Here is a 19,712-nt window from a genome sequence, read left to right on the forward strand (position 1 = left end):
AGTGGGAATGAAGGGAATCTATCTCTTTCACTGGTGCAATGGAGTACTTCAATTAATGGGAGACACAGCCTTACACTAATACACATAATAAGGATATAACTGTCAACAAAGATATATCGTGTCCTGCATGTATGTTTTATGGACTAACTACGGGAACGCCCTTTGACCTTTATACAACCACAAACGGAGGGAGGAGGGGTGATATTTTACAACAACCTTTTACAACAACATTTTACCACAACAATAAATAAAAAATACATTCTCATATCCACAACACTGCACAACACTGCATATCCACAACAATATATATGTGTATATGTATGTATATATGTATGTATATATATATATGTATGTATATGTATATATATATATATATGTGAAGAAGAGGAAGACGAAGGCAAAAGGTTGAAAATACTACTAAATTTATTTACTATGTACAGGCTCAAAATAACCAAGGAGAAGGAAAGATAAGAAAATAATATACAGAAGCTTTTAGAGACACAGTGAAAATTACTAATACTAGCTTATAGAAACTTAATGAAATACCCAGGACAGAACAAACAGAACAAACTCACGTACACGAATGGGGAAATTGCAGGCAGGATTGGCTGGAAGGAGGTGTGTGGCTGGAGCTTGATCCCGCACGGGACGTCGGGCTGGACCTCGACGGCCGCTGATGCCACCGATCCTGTCGTGTGCGCGGGATCACGGGTCGGAGCTGCTTGGTGGAGCCGACGCGCTGGTGGGGGGTCTGGTGTGACGGGTCTCTCCTCTCTCTTTCTTGGTCCAACCACTCTTTCTCTCTCTCTTGGTCCAACTCTTCCTCTTGGTTCAATCACTCCTCACCACCGACAACTCAACGCAACCATTGACCACCACTGATGACCAACCCAGCTCTTTCCAAAACCACACAACTCAGCTCTTACTTCCAAAGCTCATGTCATGGACCTCCCTTTGTCGTGGACCTTTCTTGTCATGGACCTCTTTTGTCATGGACCTCTCCACGCAGCTTCTTGCGCGCGTGCCTTTATAGCGCCTCCGGCGATTAAGCCGCCGGCTTTTAGGACACGCCCATCGGTGTGCTCACCTCGGCCCTGGTTGGTCGCGCGACCCTCTGGCTCCGCCCTTGATGACGACGGGTGGGCACGCCTTTCTTCCCCAACCCGAGCACATGTTCATTGGCGGCTTTGGGGCGAAAACAACCCACAGCTGTAACAAACTGGCCAACTGCCCAGTGCAGTTGGCAATGGAGACTTGGAGGGGATGTAATTGGCAGATTGAGGCTTGGCCATGACGAAAGGGGAAATGGAGGTTTGTGGGAATGGGAATGAAGAATGAAGGGAATCTATCTTTTTCACTTGGTGCAATGGAGTGTCATTTTAATGGAAGACAAGGCCTTACCTAAAACACATAATAAGGATATAAACTACTGAACAGGGATATTATAGTGTCCTTCAATGTATGCTTTATGGAATTAACTACCGGGACGCCCTTTTGACCTTTATACACACTGGAGCAAGGAGGGCTCAGAATAAAGCAATAATAATAATAATACACACAATAAAAAAACACAATCCTCATTTCCGCAACAATATATTATTTATATATATATTTTTATATATACAAAATCAACAGTTGTAGTGCAAAGTTGTCGTCCCCTCCCCCCCACCCCCCCTTCCCTCCCTGACCGTAAGCAAGGCCTCGATATAATGAAACAGATCTTGTGAAATGTTTTATTTTTTTCGAACTTTTTTGAGAAATACCTGGATGAACACTTGTGTGCATTTTTCCTTTTGATGTCACTTTTTTCATTTTCCTTATTCAGCAGCAACCTGTTGCTGGAAGGGGTGCAGCATATGGATGGGGAATGAGAGGTGGAAGTGGTGCACCTCCCCCCGTTGCTCCTCCGCATCCACCTCCTCCAATGCCCCCGGTTCCACCCACCAGCCAAGCTGCGCCCAGTGCGATGCCGACACGTGGTGGCTTTGGACGCGGCACACAGTTGCCACACACTTTTCCTACCAGTGGGGTTCCAGCTTCCATGCCTGCCAAGCCTCCGGTTGAATATAGTGATTATGTGAGTTTCCCGGTGTTTCACAGGCAGGGTGATTCATCAATGTGTGTGGCGTCCCTCGGATGGGACCGATGGACGTTGAACAGGCATCCTGTCTGTCAGCATTCATTGGTGGATGTGAAATACCCCACGTATCCTTCACGAAGAGTAGCCGAGTTATCGCCGGCACCCTGAACAAATTACAAATACCTGCCCGAACGAGCAGAGGGCATTGCATCAGCGGCGCAGCTGCACCCTCAGACAATGATGCTACCCTCAACCTTGTGCTGCATGCGAACGAAGAAAAATAAATATATTGTTCGGGAGGAGCAGTGCCATCGACAGTTGTGGTAAAAAATATTGGCACCCTTGCAATTTCTTCAAATAACTCAGAATATTCTCGAAAAATAAATTGAAATTGACAAAAGTATTTGGTCTCCACAATTCTTTATTTCACTGTTAATATTACAGAACCTTTGTTTTTGATTCAGAACTTCACATTTCCTTTTATATCTGTCTTCTGTCTTCTGTCTTCTGTCTTCTATATTTATATATTATCTATTATCTTCTTCCATATATATAAAATAATGTTTTTGTTTGGTTGTTTGTCTGCACCTGCTAATCTCCTGAACGGTGAAAGATAGTAGTGGGGCAGATTTGTGAAATGATTGTGGGTTTTGTGGTAAAAGCACCAAAATTGGCATATATGATGTTAAGGACCTACTAATTGATTTTAGATATAGTACCAAGCATGATTTTTTCCGAGAAGCCCATAAAGTGGAAAAATCCAAAATGGCTGCCGGCCGATTCGAAATATCTGTTAATTGTCATATCTTTATGAATAGTCAACGCAGAAACCTGAATGAAGTGTCTTTTTGTATGTTTCTGTACATGACGAATCCAATGGAACCATTATTTGCTTTGAAAAATGCATATAAATCTAATCAATATAATGGTCAATTTCAGGTTGAAATTCAAGATCGCCACCATTCGATTTGTCGATATCTAGCAAATGTCATATTATACACAGTAATTCATATCACACCATGGATGAAGTATGTTGTAGATTTATTCACATATGTCAGACAAAATCGCACCACTAATTAAGAAAAGCTGAATTCATAGTGACCAATGGCAATGCCAAGTTCTATGATATCGACCAGATACATAAACAGTCGACTTTACTTTATCATTTATACTACGAGTTGCAAATTCTAAATCATATTAAGATGGAGGAAAAAATACCACACAAACTAAGTGACATATTATATAGATCTACACATTTGTATCCAATGCATATATACTCGATGCATTATACATTAAATAACACTTCCCATACCATACATCATTACATTGTTGCCGATTACTTTGAACAACACCATGAATTTTGCACTTTTCAAGTTTCTGCTGGTTCATTTATAGAATATTTACCCAGCGTCCAGCCTTAAACATATTCACACTTCTGTGTTGATTATGACATGTTGACCATTGGGTTTAGATATTAAGTAGTACTTAATAAGTACACTCTGGCTGAAACATTTCCCTCAGTGCGAAAATGTGTATGGTTTTTCTCGAGTGTGGATGTTTATGTTACATTGAAACAACTATTAGTTGCTCTCATTGTGGTCACAATTACGTCACAACAATTACATTGTGCAACGACAGAGTGATGTACATTTAAGAGCAGCTCTAACACACTTGCATAGTCCCCTACAACCTTTCTGGCACCCACACCTGAGCAACTCGGAACAAGATGCCACTGCCTCTGGTAATACCGTCCATAATGGTTGCCAACCCTGTGTGGCACTCTTCTGCCAACCACATGTCTCTGGTGATGGAAGTACTGGACAACGGACAAGTGCCTGTCCCCACACATGTCCACCTTGGTATACTGCCCGTTTTGTGTGCACTGTAACAGTGCTCCTCTGGTGGGTGGTATGGTGTCGATGGACCTCGCTTTTGTAGTGAAGATGTGTTTCCTAGCTGAATCAACGTTCGATTCTGTGCATGTGCGGTCGTACAACAGGATGACATACTACTCGAGCACAGACATGCAATCATTGAGCGACGTCGGGTCCGTTAGCAAGGTAGAGAATACTGGTGTCACTTCAGTGAAGGACTTCCATGTGTCGAACGCAGTCTTTTTCCCCCGACCAGCGAATGACGACACCGTATCGCAACCAGTGAAGGCGTGGAACATAGGAAGTGCACGTGCCTTCTCACTACCAAGCTCAGTGGCGATATCGTGGGCAGGAATGTACCTCAGGTGCTTTCCAGTGCCAAAAGCAACCCAAATTTCAGTGTTTTCAAGGCGTGCCACAGTAGACACTGCCAGGACGAGCACGTCTGTATCCACAGTACGCAACATGATTCGGCAATACCCTCTCCTTGCTGCATCAACTGTATGAAGGAGCATCCGTGTGTCTGCCTCCTCATGCGTACATGGTGCTAGAGATGAGATGTCCTGGTGAACTCTCGTGCAGAGCACATTCTGACCGCATGTTGTATACACATCCTTTACCGCAGAAAGATGTTCTACAACCTAAATTGGCAAAGAAAAGAAGCTAGATTAAATTTCATGTCATTGATATTGTGTAGTTTACAATCGATTCTACATGTATATGTTTTTTTTTAAAAGCCAGTGAAATACTGAAAGCTTACCTGGTGTGCCAAGAAGTCGAATAGTTCTGTCTTGTTGTCTGCCAATCTCAAGAACTCTTGCCAATTTCCTGGGATCATGTTGGATAGTGCAACACGCCGCCGAACACCTTTTCCTCGATTCTCTCTCGCAGTGGTCTTCAGACTCTCATCCAGGTACACATCCCAAATTATGTCAATTCTCATCACGTTGCGCAGCTGTGCTTTGACATAAGGCAGAAATACCTGTGTAGCATATTCTTGGAACGTTTTGATGCCAATGGGCCTGAGCATGTTGATGATTGCAGTACCATCCAATATGATGACATCAACTAATGGAGCATCCCCACATGATGTGCAGCACCTTTCCAGACATTCAACAAGATCAGATTTCGACCCAAACCTTAGTTTTCCCAGCTGCGACAATGACGGAGGGTAGGATTGGATTCTCATGCTGGAAGAAATTGTCCAAGTCTCCGTCACGGGTTTGACAGGCAATGTACAGTCTGGAAAACAATGCACAGTCACTCTTGAGTGATGTCACGATCTGTTTCGCTTTGGACGGAACTCGACATGGTGGTCGGCTGAACAAAGGCATCTGATTTTTACATATGGGATCAGATACTGGTGTAATTCGCTCCATCACTCGCTCAGTCATGTACTTGTCATACTGTTCCTGGCCTGTCTTCTCTATCGCACGCACAGTTTGGACAACAGCTGGATCAGCAACATCTCGGCTGTCAAGTACCAGGAGGTCATCACTCTCTTCCATGAATGGATTTCCCATGTCTTATATTACTCGAACAAGAGCAGCAGTCTCCTTAGCAAATGCGACTTGTGCCGAAGCAGTATGCTCGTGGTGCCTGAGAGTGGTCTTATCAGTTTTCCTAGGACCTAGATCCAGACAATTGACCTCAAACTCCTCAATGACCCTTGCTAGTTCTGGTCCCGCCACCATCCAACGGAGTAAGGCTTTTGGGTTTTGCAGCAACCCGACTGCTCCACCATCTCCTTTCACGACCTTGTTATTTTGTTCGTGTGCATGATCGATAGCTAAGGCAGAGAATGGACGCTTCGTTTTGTGCACCACGAAGCCTCCTTGAGCAAACTGGCTAGCTCCACCAGGATGTCGTTCATGCAAGGTCATCATGTCGCGAATGTGAATCGGCATGATGCATGCATGCCATTGGGCATGATTGCGTGCCAGTGTGTGTCCAATACCGTCTCCTTCATCAAGCCTACTTATGTCGATAGGTAATGGCTGGCTGGCCAAATTGAGAAAACTGTTCAAGTTATCACCGAGAGTATGATATCCAGCACCGACGTCGGGACGTTTTGATTTGACTGGACAGTTCAATGGTTTGTCTGAACGTTCCTGGCATAAAGCACAAAGACTCCAGTCAATAGGTTCATTTGTGGTCGCAGGTGATCTTAATGTCTCTCTATGAACAAGCTTGCACTTCTTGCGTGTCGACATGATTTCAGTCACTTCTGTTCAGTCACCTACAACGAAAAAAACATTAATATTATAACGACAATAACCTATTTCGTTTTCCCACACCTAATTACTACAAGATCCTGCAAGGCACGATGGACAATCTAAGCCAAACGATGATGCAATGAGGTGAGGGTATCATTGTATTCCTCCTGTTTGGAAAGACATTCATACGATATACATATTTTGGGGAAGATATGACACTCGGTATGGGTGCCGCATGACACAAATCACAACCATGTTATTGTTTTTTTTATTGATGGTGCGACTGTGGCTGAAATATGTATACTGTCTAATATATAAAATACACTTCATCCATGGTGTGATATGAATTACTGTGTATAATATGACATTTGCTAGATATCGACAAATCGAATGGTGGCGATCTTGAATTTCAACCTGAAATTGTCCATTATATTGATTTATATGCATTTTTCAAAGCAAATAATGGTTCCATTGGATTCGTCATGTACAGAAACATACAAAAAGACACTTCATTCAGGTTTCTGCGTTGACTATTCATAAAGATATGACAATTAACAGATATTTCGAATCGGCCGGCGGCCATTTTGAATTTTTCCACTTTATGGGCTTCTCGGAAAAAATCCTGCTTGGTACTACATCTAAAATCAATTAGTAGGTCCTTAACATCATATATGCCAATTTTGGTGCTTTTACCACAAAATCCACAATCCTTATGGATAGTTACACAAATCTGCCCCACTATAGGAGGAAATCTCTGAAACAAAAAATGTCGGGATGCGCCCCGGGAAGGTTTTCGGTTAGGTGGCGAGGCTGGTCGAGGCCGCCTCGGCCGGGCTGGGCCCATTTCGCAATTAAAAGCTGAGCTGAATTATTGTAGTCGATCTTCTACGGCCGCGAGTAAAAGCTGAATTATAGTTGTAAATTCATTCAAAAAGAACCCGGGCAACGCCGGGTGCTTTCGGCTGGTCAGGCAATAAAAAGAAATGGCATTGTTACAAAAGTATTGACACCCGAGACTTCATATTTGGTAGCACGCAATGCCTTTGGACAAAATAACTGCAGTCGAGCGCTTCCTCTAGCCATGGATGAGCTTCCTACACCTTGCTACTGGCAGTTTGTCCCACTCTTCCTGCGCAAACTGCTCCAGTTCTCCAAGATTTGAAGGGTGCCTTCTCACAACTGCCGTTTTCAAATCTCCCCACAGGTGTTCAATGGGATTTAGATCTGGACTCATTGCTGGCCACTTCAGAACAGTCCAGCGCTTTGTCTTGAACCATTCCTGTGTGCTTTAAAAAAAAGAGTGTTTGGGGTCATTATCCTGCTGCAAGACCCATGACCTTCGATGGAGACCCAGCTTTCTGCCACTGGGTTGAACATTGTGCTCCAAAATGCCTTGGTAATCTGATTTCATGATGCCATGCACACATTCAAGGCACCCAGTGCCAGAGGCAGCACACCAACCCCAAAACATCACTGAACCTCCTCCATGTTTGACTGTAGGGAAGGTGTTCTTTTCTTTGAAGGCTTCATTTTGATTTCTGTAAACATAGAGCTGATGTCCTTTACCAAAAAGCTCTAATTTGGTCTCATCTGTCCACAGGACATTCTCCCAAAAGGATTTCCGCTTGTTCAGGTGTGTTTTGGAAAACTCCAGTCAGGCTTTCTTAAGTCTCTCTCTCTCTCTCTCTCAACAGTGGGGTATTCCTGGGTCTCCGACCATAGAACCCCCTTTCATTGAGTTGGTGACTGGTGGTGCGAGTTGAAACTGTCGCACCTTGTTTCTGAATGTCCGTTTGAATCTGTTTGGAAGTTGATCGAGGTGTTTTCTCCACCATTCGAACAATCCTTCGCTGCAATCTTCGATCAAGTTTTCTCATGCGGCCACGTCCAGGGAGGTTGGCTGCAGTGCCATGGGCCTTAAACTTCCTGGTAACATTGTGCACGGTGGACACAAGAACATCAAGGTCTCTGGAGATGGACTTGTCGCCTTGAGATTGTCCATGCTTGCCTACAATCTTGTGTCTGACCTCAGACAATTCCCTGGTTTTCTTTCTTTTCTCCATGCTCATTGTGTGGTACACACAGTGACACAAAACAGCAGAATGACTCCTTTTCTCTATTCAAACTGGTTGAATGAGTGATTTTTTACATTGCAGGCACCTGCAACTCACCACAGATGAGTTCAATTCCAAAGTAAAGGCGAATCACCTGCTTGAAATCCAATTATTTCTAACAACTTCTCAAAGGTGCCAATAATAGTCTGGGCCATTTTAGGATTTCTGTGTGGAATAAGCTAAGATTTGGTCATTTGTTTCAGCTTTTTTTGTTTTGTTCCACAGCAAACCAAAGAAATATATGTGGATACCAAAAGTTTTTTTAATTTCAACAATTTACTGGAAGAAATGGTGCATTATTTGAAAAAGGTGCAATGGTGCCAATATTTTTGGCCACGACTGCACATTTGTAGATATTAGATAGTTGTTCCTTTTGATGTTAAGTGTACTTTTGACTTGGCACCACCTTCTGAAGTGAATAGATGAAATTCTTTCAATCTTATGTCTTGTACATTTTTATTAAAGTAAGCTCGGACATCGAGTACCAAACAAGCAGAAATTGTCATACAGCTATATGCATTGTTTCCGCTGTTTAGGCCTCTTGATTCTTGTCATCTCCCAGTCTATATGCTTTCTCGTTCGCAAATGCATTTTATTTTGACATTTTCTCACACCTTTACATGCACTCAACATGGGGATAGGGCCTCAAGTAAATGCAGAGATGAGAAAAGTTGATGCTTTTTTATTTTTGGATTCATTGTGCTAATTGGAGTCTTGCTTCTGGGTGCTTTCGGCAGCACTAATCTTTTAAAGATAATTTTGTGCTTCTGATCTGATTTCTTGCAGAGCTATGACTCTTATGAGCCTTACTCTTACGAGCGTGATCCGCGAGATGCTTACACCTACCCGGGGAGTTCGTATGAAGGATATGAGCATGAGGCTACAGCTCCGCAAAGGTACTTGTGATTGAGCAAAATAACCTTGAAATTATATTTGTGCCCAAACAAGAAAAAAGTGCTGATTTACTTTTTGCAGCGCATGTTCATGGAAGAACTGTCACACAAATATGCATGTAAAAACACAGTTCCTCCAGTAAAAAGACATTCATTTTCAGAACTGATTGTAAAGACTTATGTGATAGGACTGCCCTAATTTCCAACTTGTGTGGAACCAGCGCGGGAACTGAGACTTTCGAGTACGGCCATGGAAGTACGGCGGAGTCTTTTGGACCGTATGGTGAGTGCAACTTTATTTATTTGGTTGTTTAGCAATTTATTGTATCCTGGTCACTCCCTAATGCATAGTAAGAGAACAAACAAACTTTTGTGATTATAGTCAGGTTCACTATGTTAACAAATAGAATTTCGTTCAAAATTTTGGTAGATTAGCAAAACTATACATTTTTGGAATATTCAGAAAATGAGGAATCCAAAAATTAATGTTTGCATTTGCGTAGACACCTTTGCGAAAATGACACTCAGGACAGTGATGAAGATAGTCAGGTTCACTATGTTAACAAATATAATTTCTTTCAAAATTTTGGGATTAGCAAACCTGTACATTTTTGGAATCTTCAGAGCATGGAGAATCTGAAAATCAATGTTGGCATTTGCACAGACACCTGCATGGCCGCCATTTTGGATTTTGAAAATGGCCGCCATAAAATACATATTTTGCGCGATCTCGGCTTCTAGTCAACCTAGAGACTTCATTAAATATGCTAATCCTATGTTTTCTGGGTCAAGGAATCCAATAAAGGCCTCAAAATAGTGCTCAGGATTATAGAAAAGCAACAAACAAAGGTAATTGAAAACCATTGTCTTTATATTTGTGATATAACTGTATTACATAATACATGATATTGCAAGTCCTTTGAAGTTATAGGTAGTATCAGATTGAACTATAAGTCCTATACACAGGATCTACGAGGTCTATACCGTTCAGGAATATGCTTTTACAGATCTTCATCACTGTCCTGAGTGTCATTTTCGCAAAGCTGTCTACGCAAATGTAAACATTAATTTTAGGATTCCTCATGCTCTGAATATTCCAAAAATGTATAGTTTTGCTAATCTACCAAAATTTTGAACGAAAAAACATAGTGAACCTGACTATTAATGAGGCTTTACATGCTGTCGATGAGACATTTTCACACAATAACTTTAAATTAGAAGAGCAAAATGCTCGGGGGTGGGGAGGAAGGACCCACGTGCAATACCCCTACTGTTCTCAAGACAACAAGCACAACTAAACCCCTACCCCTTCCAAAAACCACCCCCATTCTACTCCACATGAGGCCTACACTATCCTTCGAGTCTGTTCAGGATCAAGTAAAGTACGAAGATGTCTTTGAAAGGATCATCTGACAATCCTACCCATCTGTCTTCTTAACAATCCTCTTGAAATTCATCCACAAACTTTTGGGTCTCACTGTCGGCCATTTTATTTATGGGGCAAACCACATTTTTAAGCTCATTTCCAAAGCCTAAGATTATTGGAATTTCCCACGCCGAAGCTGAGTCGATTGGCCTATCACTTTCACATCACAAGCAGCTCGGTGGTCTCTGTATTCTCCCACCTCCTTCCTCCTTCCTGTTCTTGCATCCTCTGCTCTTTCTTTCCACGCTCTCTCCTCTCCTCGTCCCACCTCAAAGTTTCTGCAGTGTGCAGGCGATCAGCCAGCAACCCCCTTTTGGTGAAACTCAGACTCCCTGCACAGCTCCATTCATTCTTTCCTCCTTCCCCCTCCCTTCCACCCTCGCTTCTCCCAACCCTCCCCCCTCTCCCCACCTGTAGAACCAACTTCCGCATTCCCCTCAATCTCAATCTTCCCTTCAGGGTTCAAGACGCATGTTCACCGTCTCAGGTCATCCTCCATCCAAAGCCATGATCTTTTTACCCCCACTAACCATTCCCAAGTCCACCTCTTTATAAGTTTACAGTTTTTCCTTCCTGAGAATTCCCAGTTGCATCCATCTTCTGCATCCCCTCTGTCCTTCCCTAGACTTCTTTCTTTACCACATCCCTAGTTTCTCCAAGTCTCACTCCATTTTGTCCCTCAACCCTGCCGTTGATGCCCCGCTCCCCCCCCCCTCCCCCATTCTACTGTTCTTTATTTTGCTGTTACGTCCTGATCTGTTCTTTGTTCTAGCTCCTCAATGAGCTTTGACATGGTGTGCGAATGAATGAATGAATGAATAATAAATATATATATTACTCTACCTTTAACCTTTGACATGGGCAGGGTCCAGCCCGAAGTGGAGATCGGTTTCTGAGGTTTGGGACATGGAATGTGGGGACAATGACAGGGAGATCAGGAGAAGTGGTGGAAGTATTGGTCAGAAGAAGAGTGGACATATGTTGTGTGCAAGAGACGAGATTGAAGGGAAGTGGTGTGAGAATGGTGAAGGGTAGGCAGGGGCAGAAATACAAGTTTGTGTGGCAAGTGTGCCTGGAGGGCGTGAATGGTGTTGGTGTCCTGTTTTCTGAGGAGTTTGTGGACAGTGTGGTGAGTGTGACTAGAGTGAGTGATAGGTTGATGATGGTGAAAATGATGCTTGGAAAGCTCTTGGTGAACGTCATCTCTGGATATGCTCCGCAGGTTGGTCGGAGCGATGAAGAGAAGGACAAGTTCTGGTGTGCGATAGAGAAGCTGATGGAAAACGTGAAAGATGAGGAAGTTATTGTGGTGGGAGGAGACCTAAATGGACATGTGGGAAGGAGTATGGATGGTTTTGAGGGAGTTCATGGGGGTTATGGATATGGTGTGAGAAATGGAGAAGGTGAAAGGATTTTGGAGTTTGCTGATGGAGCTGAATTGTTGATTTGTAATACTCAGTTCCAGAAAGAGGATAATAAGCTTGTTACATACACGTCAGGTGGGTCGACGACAACCGTCGATTACCTGATGGTGCGTAGGCGAGATAGGGGGCACATCCGGGACACAAAGGTGATCCCGGGGGAGGAGGCTGTTTCACAGCATCACTTGGTTGTCTGCGACATAAGGGTGAAAGGTGCGAGGAGAGCTCGGCGGGTGAAGTCCCAACCGAGAATGAAGGTGTGGAGGTTGAAAGAGGTGACAGTAAGGGAGGCATTAAAAGAGAGGCTGAGTAGGGAAGAGGATGATGTGGTTGAGCTTGAAAGTGGTTGGATGTCAATGAAAGCTAGTCTGTTGGGAGCCGTTGGTGAGGTATGTGGATGGACAAAAGGACCACCGGCACTCGGAAACATGGTGGTGGGATGATGAAGTTGGAAAGAGGATTGACGAGAAGAGGAAGAAGTTCAAGGAGTGGCAGAACGCGAAGGGTACGGGGGCAGAAAAGGCAGAGCATGAAAATTATAAGGCAGCCAAGAAGGCTGCAATGAAAGAGGGAGCAAAGGCGCAGGAGGCATGTAGGAAAATGTTCGGAGAACGCTTGGATTCGGAAGGCGGTCAGAGCCGTATTCAGGATTACAAAGCATGTAGCGAAAGAGAGGTTTGATGTGATGGGGGTGAGTTGCTTGAAGGATGAAGTGGGACAAATCGTTGTGGACCCAGATGGAATTAAAGGAAGATGGAAGAGATGTATGGAAATGCTGTTGAATGCAGAGAATGAATGGAATGACAACATTGAGAGTAACCCAGTTTTAGGACCGGCAGAGAAGATAACTGAGAAGGAAGTTGAGGAAGCGATAAATCGATGAGTAGAAAAGCGGGAGGGCCGACGGGAGTTGTGGGAGATGTGTTGAAGGCAGCAGGAAGTTGGGGTGTGAAGAGAATGACAGAGATCTGTAATCTGGTGGTGAAAGAAGGCCGCATTCCAGTGGATTGGGAACCGAGTACCCTCGTCCCTCTACACAAGGGGAAAGGTGACGCTCTGGACTGTGGCTCGTATCAAGCGATAAAGTTATTGGAGCATGGAATGAAGGTATTGGAAAGGGTGTTGGAGAGGAGGATAAGGAAGAAGGTGAAGATCGACGAAATGCAGTTTGGATGTATGCCAGGAAGAGGAACGACAGATGCGCTCTTTATTGCGAGGCAGTTGCAGGAGAAGTACATGGAGAAGAGGAAGAAGTTGTTTCTTGGGTTTGTTGATCTGGAGAAAGCATCCGATGGGGTTCCATGGAAAGTAGTGACATGGGTGTTGAGAAAGTTAGGAGTGGAGGAATGGTTGATCAGAGCAGTGATGGCAATGTAGAAAAGAGTGCGCACAGCTGTAAGGACGAAGGACGGGAACAGTGGTGAGTTTGAGGTGAAGGTGGGAGTGCATCAGTGGTCGGTACTAAGTCCACTACTATTTGTAGCTGTGATGGAGGTGCTGGCTCAGAACGTAAAGGAGAGTTTACCGTGGGAGTTGTTGTCTGCAGATGAAATGGTGTTGATTGCAGAAAGTATGGATGGACTGAAGGAGAAGATGAACAAGTGGAAGGAATGTATAGAGACAAAAGGTCTGAAGGTGAATATCGGAAAGACGAAGGTGATGGCAAGTCATAAAGCATGTGGTGAGGTGGAAAGAACTGGGAAGTGGCCGTGTGCTGTGTGCAGGAAGGGTGTCGGAGTGAACTTCATTCAATGTACAATGTGCGCTGAGTGTGTTCATCAAAAATGTAGTGGTTTGAGAGGGTCATTAACCAGTGTGGCAGCTACATTCAAGTGCAAGGTGTGCACAGAGGGAGCTGCTGATGAAGGAAATGTTGAGTTGGATCTTGGAGACGGCGTGAAGCTGGAAGGTGTGAAAACATTTTGTTATAGAGGAGACATGCTGGATGGAGAAGGTGGATCAGACTCGGCAACGGTTGCTGGAGTGAGATGCGCATGGAAGAAGTTTCGGGAACTGAGTGGTGTGCTGACGAGGAGGGGAGTGTCGTTGAAGCTGAAGGGAAAGGTGTATGCTGCATGTGTGAGAAGTGTTATGATTTATGGGAGTGAGACATGGGTGATGAACGGAGGCTGGAAAGGGTGGAAATGCGAATGGTTCGGTGGATGTGTGTAGTATCGTTAAGAGAGAGGAAGACAAATGATGAATTGCGAAAGATGATGGGAATTGAGCCTGTGATGGATGCTGTGAAGAGAAACAGTTTGAGATGGTTTGGTCATGTGTTGAGGAAGTATGAAAGTGACTTGTTGAGAACAGTGATGAAAATGAATGTGGAAGGAAGTAGAGGACGGGGAAGACCGAGAAAGACTTGGCTGAAGATGGTGGAAGAAGAAATGCGTGCAAGGAGGTTAACAAGTGGAGATGCAGAAAATAGGGCAAAATGGAGAATATTGTCATGGGGACCGCAAGGCCAACCCTCGCTCTTGCAGGGAAAATGGCCTTAAAATGCCTGTTGTTGTTGTAATTCTACCTATGGACGTGCTGCTTCGACTCTCCCAACAATTGATGGGAGTCCTGAATCTCAAACACGAGATCACACCCGTCTTGCTTATTTGAGCATTTGACAGTTTGGCACCACACCTTGATCTCCAAACTCTCTACTTATGGAATCCAAAGCCACCTTCTCTCATGGATCACTGACTTCATCCTCTCCCGCATTCTGCACGTAGCTTTTCAAGGGATCCTCTCATATGCTCTCCCTTTCAAGTATGTAGTGTCCCAAGGCAGTGTCTTGGTCCTCATTTTCATCAATTGTCCTTCTGATTCCCTGAGAAATCCTGCCTAAATCTTTGCTGATGATTCCACCATCTGCCGTATCATTACTCATCCTTCAGACAGCCTCTTCCCTCTCTGCAGACCTCGATAGAATCAGGAACTGGTTTAACGATTGGAATACGTCCTTCAACCCCGCCAAATCTCACACACTTAGCCAGTCTCTCCGAAAAGAGTGCCTGGCAAACCCTCCAATTTGCTTCCCAAAGAAACCACTTGAAGAGGTTAAGTCATGTACTTTTGTGCCTCACCATCAGCCATGATCTTTCTTGGGCAGACCATATTTCCAATATGGCTTCCAAAGCCAGCTGCCGACTGGGTATCCTTCATTATGCGAGGTCTTTCCTTGAATTCATCTGAACTCTTGACAACCTGCAATGTTGATGGAGTATTGCTCATTGGGCTGGTGCCCCTTCCTCACACTTTGCCCTTCTTGATGTCTTGGAAAGCAAGGCCCTCAAAATCATTTGGATCTCCCACAACAAAGCTCAGTGTCTGACTGTTACTTTCATATCGCAGGCACTTGGGTGGCCTCTGAATTGAACCACCTCCTTTGTGGTCTTGCACCCTCAGCCCTCTTGGCTCAGTCTCTCCCAGGTTTCTGCAGGGTCTTTCTGCATGGTATTCCAGTAACCATCTTGTTAAACTCCCAAAATGCCGGCTCACTACTCACCTCCACTCGTTTTTTTTGTTTTTTCTCTCTCTCGCCTGTGAAACCAACATCTCCTTTCTGTTCATTTCCATTTTTCTGTTCTTCCGAAGCTTCAATACAGTCGTTCACTACTACCCCATCCATATTTGTGATCTCTTCTGTCTCAAATGACCACATTCCCAAGCACTCCCTTTTTCCATGTGATTGTGATTTTTTTTCAGCTTGTGTGCAGCTTGTTCACCCCCATGTGTCCTTCTCCCCTTCTCCCCTTCTCCTTGATCTCACTCTCACTTGTACTCTGCTGTTGGTGTTTCCCCTTTTCCATTTTGAGCTCGCTCTTCCCCAAGCCTTGGTCATGTATACGAAATAATCTGTTCATTAAATTATTTATTTTTTTGCATGAGAAACCAGTTTTACTCAAATTGTAGACTCGTCACTTGTGTTCATCACCAAGGTGAAAACCTTCAATCAAAACGTTTTGTTTTTGTCATCTCAAACCCATCTCGCATTTATAAAATCACAAGACATTCCTCGGTCATTAGAAGTCGTCGAAAAACTATACGGACGTGATTTTATTGGCTCGCATCACCCAACTAGCTAACCACGTTTCTTCCTCTTCACAATTTTATTCAGGAATCACTCCAATTGGCATTGATCGCCTTTGCTTCTTGGAAATGGTGTATGCGAGCTTGCTTTGGCAACTGTTTGCAGCTAAAAAACAGAAAAGATAACTTTTTATTACCCATTGGAATTATTGTCCCAATCACGTCACGTTGTTCAATATCCGTCCATGTTTGTTGAAACAGATTCTCTGATAAAGGGTTTGTCAGAGGGTTATTAACTTCATTCTTTGTTAAACATCCTCTCAAGGCAAGAGATGCTTGGAAGCAATAACGCAAAATCAAAATGTAATTTTTCCGACCTTTTCCCCCCTTCCCATCTCCCGCCCTCACAATATTGCTAGATATGTCTGGATATAGATAATGATGGAATGTTTGAGGCTTTCATTGTCACAATCAATCACGTCTGTTGTGTGGAAAAAAAATTTAAATTCTTTTTTGGAATGATGTTAACTTTACACATCTGGAATGCCCACCGTGATCGATATAAACTTTCTTATCGACAATTCGAGACATTCGGCCATCACATGAGAAGCTTTCTCCAGAGATCTTCCTCTGTCGCAAATACACTTTGCCATCATGGATAAATGGTGCTGAATATTCACCAGATCTTGTGGAATCGGTGTGTCTTTTCTCCCTTGTTTGGGCCGAGCTTGGTGAGGTACTGACTTGTTTTTACACCAATACTGTAGTTGCTTTTATGGATCATTTGAGTAATGTATTGTGCGGGAGGGGAGTTGTTGGATTAAGGGAGGGATTTACTTTTTATTAGTTCATGAGCCAGTAAATGTTTTGTATTGAACTTAGACATTCCTTTTACCTGATTGAAGAACCAAATAATGTGGACATGTTGTTGATTAAACCAAATTTTCATTGATAATCACCTCCGCCACCAAAGGTGGACGGAGGTTATGTTTTCGCCCCTGTCTGTTTGTTTGTTTGTGTATCTGTCTGTGAGCACTATATCTCAAAAAGTTATTGACAGATTTGGACAAAACTAGTGGATGAGTTGGGTAAGTGACAAGAACGATCCCATTAGATTTTGGTTCAGTTCCGGATCCAGATCCAGCCTAATGGTGGCATCGAACCCGTAAACTGTTCAACCTGACCGAGGTATGCGCTCCACCGAGTGCCGTTCTAGTTTGATCCGTGGTCATCTCTGCGTTTTTATTTTGCTCATTGGTTTAATTATAGACTCTTCATGCGAGTCCTTCATCAGTCCAGTCCTGCTGGCAGGATATGATGTGGTTTTCAACTCTGGTTTTCTTCTTTGGCCTTTATTTTGTCTGATTTTTTTTTTTTTTTCCTACTTCTGTCTTTAGTTTCTGAAACGAATTTGTCTTTTTCTATCCTTGCAAGTAAGGGTTGGGTAGATGGACACCCAGGTACATTTGGAGGAAGAATGGACATGGGGAGGAAATGTCAAATAGAGGGTGGGGTGGAAGGGGGGGGGGGGTGGGAGACTTTAGGTTAATAAACGATGTAAGTTTAAAGTCAGCAAGAGGAGTAAGGGAAAACTGGGGATGAAACATAAAATGGAACAAAAACTCAAAGGAGGCTGTGGGAGAGTGGGGAGAACACAATAACCTGGAAAGGAAGGGTGTCTAAGAGAGTTAACGAGAGTAGAGAGTATCATGAATATGGATGGGGGTGGAGGGAGTGACCTGTGGTAGTGGTGAACAGCAGGGAGCATGGAACTGAAGAATGAGGAAGTCTGGTTCACATGTGGGAAAAGAGGAACAAATGAGTTGAGGTGAGCAGTGAGCCTGGATTTTGGGAGTTAAACCAGAAGAGGGAAGGAGATCGTAGAAGACAGAGGCCACCAACCTGTCTGCATTATGACCAGGCCTTTTGGCCTTATTGCCAAGGTGCAGATGTTTTGGCTTGACTATCCTTGCGGGATCATGGAGTTTGGTGTGTCCGTATGTGCGTTCATGTTTGTGTTCAGATTTGTCCCAATGTTTTGATTTTATTTTTAACTTTTCATATCAAAAGAAATAACTATGCCCAGAATTGAAAGAGAAACAACTATGTTCCGAAATGCATTTGTATACAAACTTGTTAAAATCCACCTGACGTGCACGAACCCTTTTGGATTGTTGATCTATGGTGTCGCCCTGTGGAGATTTCTCCTTCATAAGTTGCTTCATAATATGCTGTTTTATTGGTGAAGCCAGTTGCAATTCCATCTTCTGTAAGGCTTGCAAACATCTCGATGACATCGGTGACCTAAAGTTATGAATGGCTAGCCTGACTGCAAGGATTAAACTCTCTGGGTAGTGGACATGAAGCGATAATCGAAAAATCAGAAGTGTAAATCTCCGTTTTGCATGTGAACTTCCCTCTCCCACCCAAGGCGAGCAAAGAGACTGGGTGGGTGCAAGTCGGCCGAAAGCCCCTCCTTCCCTTGCGACGCATGGTGTCTATCGCAGTCACCCTTACCCAGGGTACTGAACTGCCCTGATGCTCCCAACGCTACACACCTGGCCCAGGCCCTTTAAATCGAGTCTTTCTCAAATTCCCAATCGAGTATTAGCTTGCCCTGTTGTGACACGTCCTCTGAATTCAATTTTTTTTGGGGGTGGGGGTGGTTAGCAAGGAGTACCGTATTTACAGAGCTCCAGTTATAGATTTTGTGGACTGCAGAACTTGTATTTTGTTGTTTTTTTTGGTCAAAGGTGAAGCATGTGCATTTTTCTTTTTCACATTCTGTCCAAAATAAGCTCTATCTAAAAGCTCAAGTACTGCTGCATGGATGTAGTTGAAATGACGAATATTTTAAGAGTCAGTATGTCTTTTGTTGGAATTACCAGCATAACTTGATGGTTCTTTCCCATTAGCTTAATCGTGGCTTTTTAATGGAAAAATAAATGCCATAATTTGTTGTTTCACCTTGAGGACGCATTCGTCTGTACGTCATTTTTAAATGACTGAATCAACTGCTATTGTAACAAATGGGTATTTTTTTTTTTCATTGGGAAAAATTAATTTGTTTAGGAAACATGTACTCCAACTTGCATATTCGGTGTTGCGGCTGCCTTGTTCAGTAATGCAGGATTGTATTTTTGGTTTGACGATAATGAATTCTTTTGTAGTTATTATTCGGTACATGCTCATGTAACTGTGCTTATAAACTGGAGCCAATAACATTTTTATGGCCTGTAGTTAAAATGTGAAACTTTCTTTTACAGCATTTTCACTGTAGAAAAAAAAAATTGGTTTCGTTGGAAATAAAGTTAGATGTTTCCTTCAAAATAAGCTTTCTACCCTGTGTGACTTCAAAGTGCTGCTTCAAAGGGAATGGTTTTAATGGCTCGTGCAGTGCTGCTGCCCACAAACGTTTTGCCTTTAAAATGATGGCTTGCCACCTGAAGGAACTGCCAATCATTTTGCTTCAAGCACCTTCACACCCCACACCTGCTCTCTGCTTCCAGCTTTACCAGGTCAGATACACTTATGCTTACTTAACAAACAAGGAACAATGTTACTGAATGTTAATTTATCTCGTTGGCTTTATAGTCCCACGGACACATTGAATTTTGCAAACAAACAAAAACAAATGAAATTTTAAATCGGTTCAATTTAAC

General features: G+C 43.4%; 1 protein-coding gene across 1 annotated transcript; it reads left to right on the plus strand.

Moving 5' to 3' along the window:
* Positions 1–1,825: 1,825 nt before the first annotated feature.
* On the plus strand, positions 1,826–19,383 carry LOC137414155 (KH domain-containing, RNA-binding, signal transduction-associated protein 2; the record flags this gene model as incomplete). Its single annotated transcript, XM_078769487.1, has 4 exons — positions 1,826–2,077; positions 9,071–9,180; positions 9,399–9,460; positions 18,482–19,383. Coding segments are annotated over 4 exons (522 nt in total), but the record flags the coding sequence as incomplete, so codon positions are not given.
* Positions 19,384–19,712: the final 329 nt, after the last annotated feature.

This window comes from Myxine glutinosa, unplaced genomic scaffold (genome assembly GCF_964187855.1).
Source record: "Myxine glutinosa unplaced genomic scaffold, kmMyxGlut1.1 SCAFFOLD_2764, whole genome shotgun sequence".
Taxonomy (NCBI): domain Eukaryota; kingdom Metazoa; phylum Chordata; class Myxini; order Myxiniformes; family Myxinidae; genus Myxine; species Myxine glutinosa.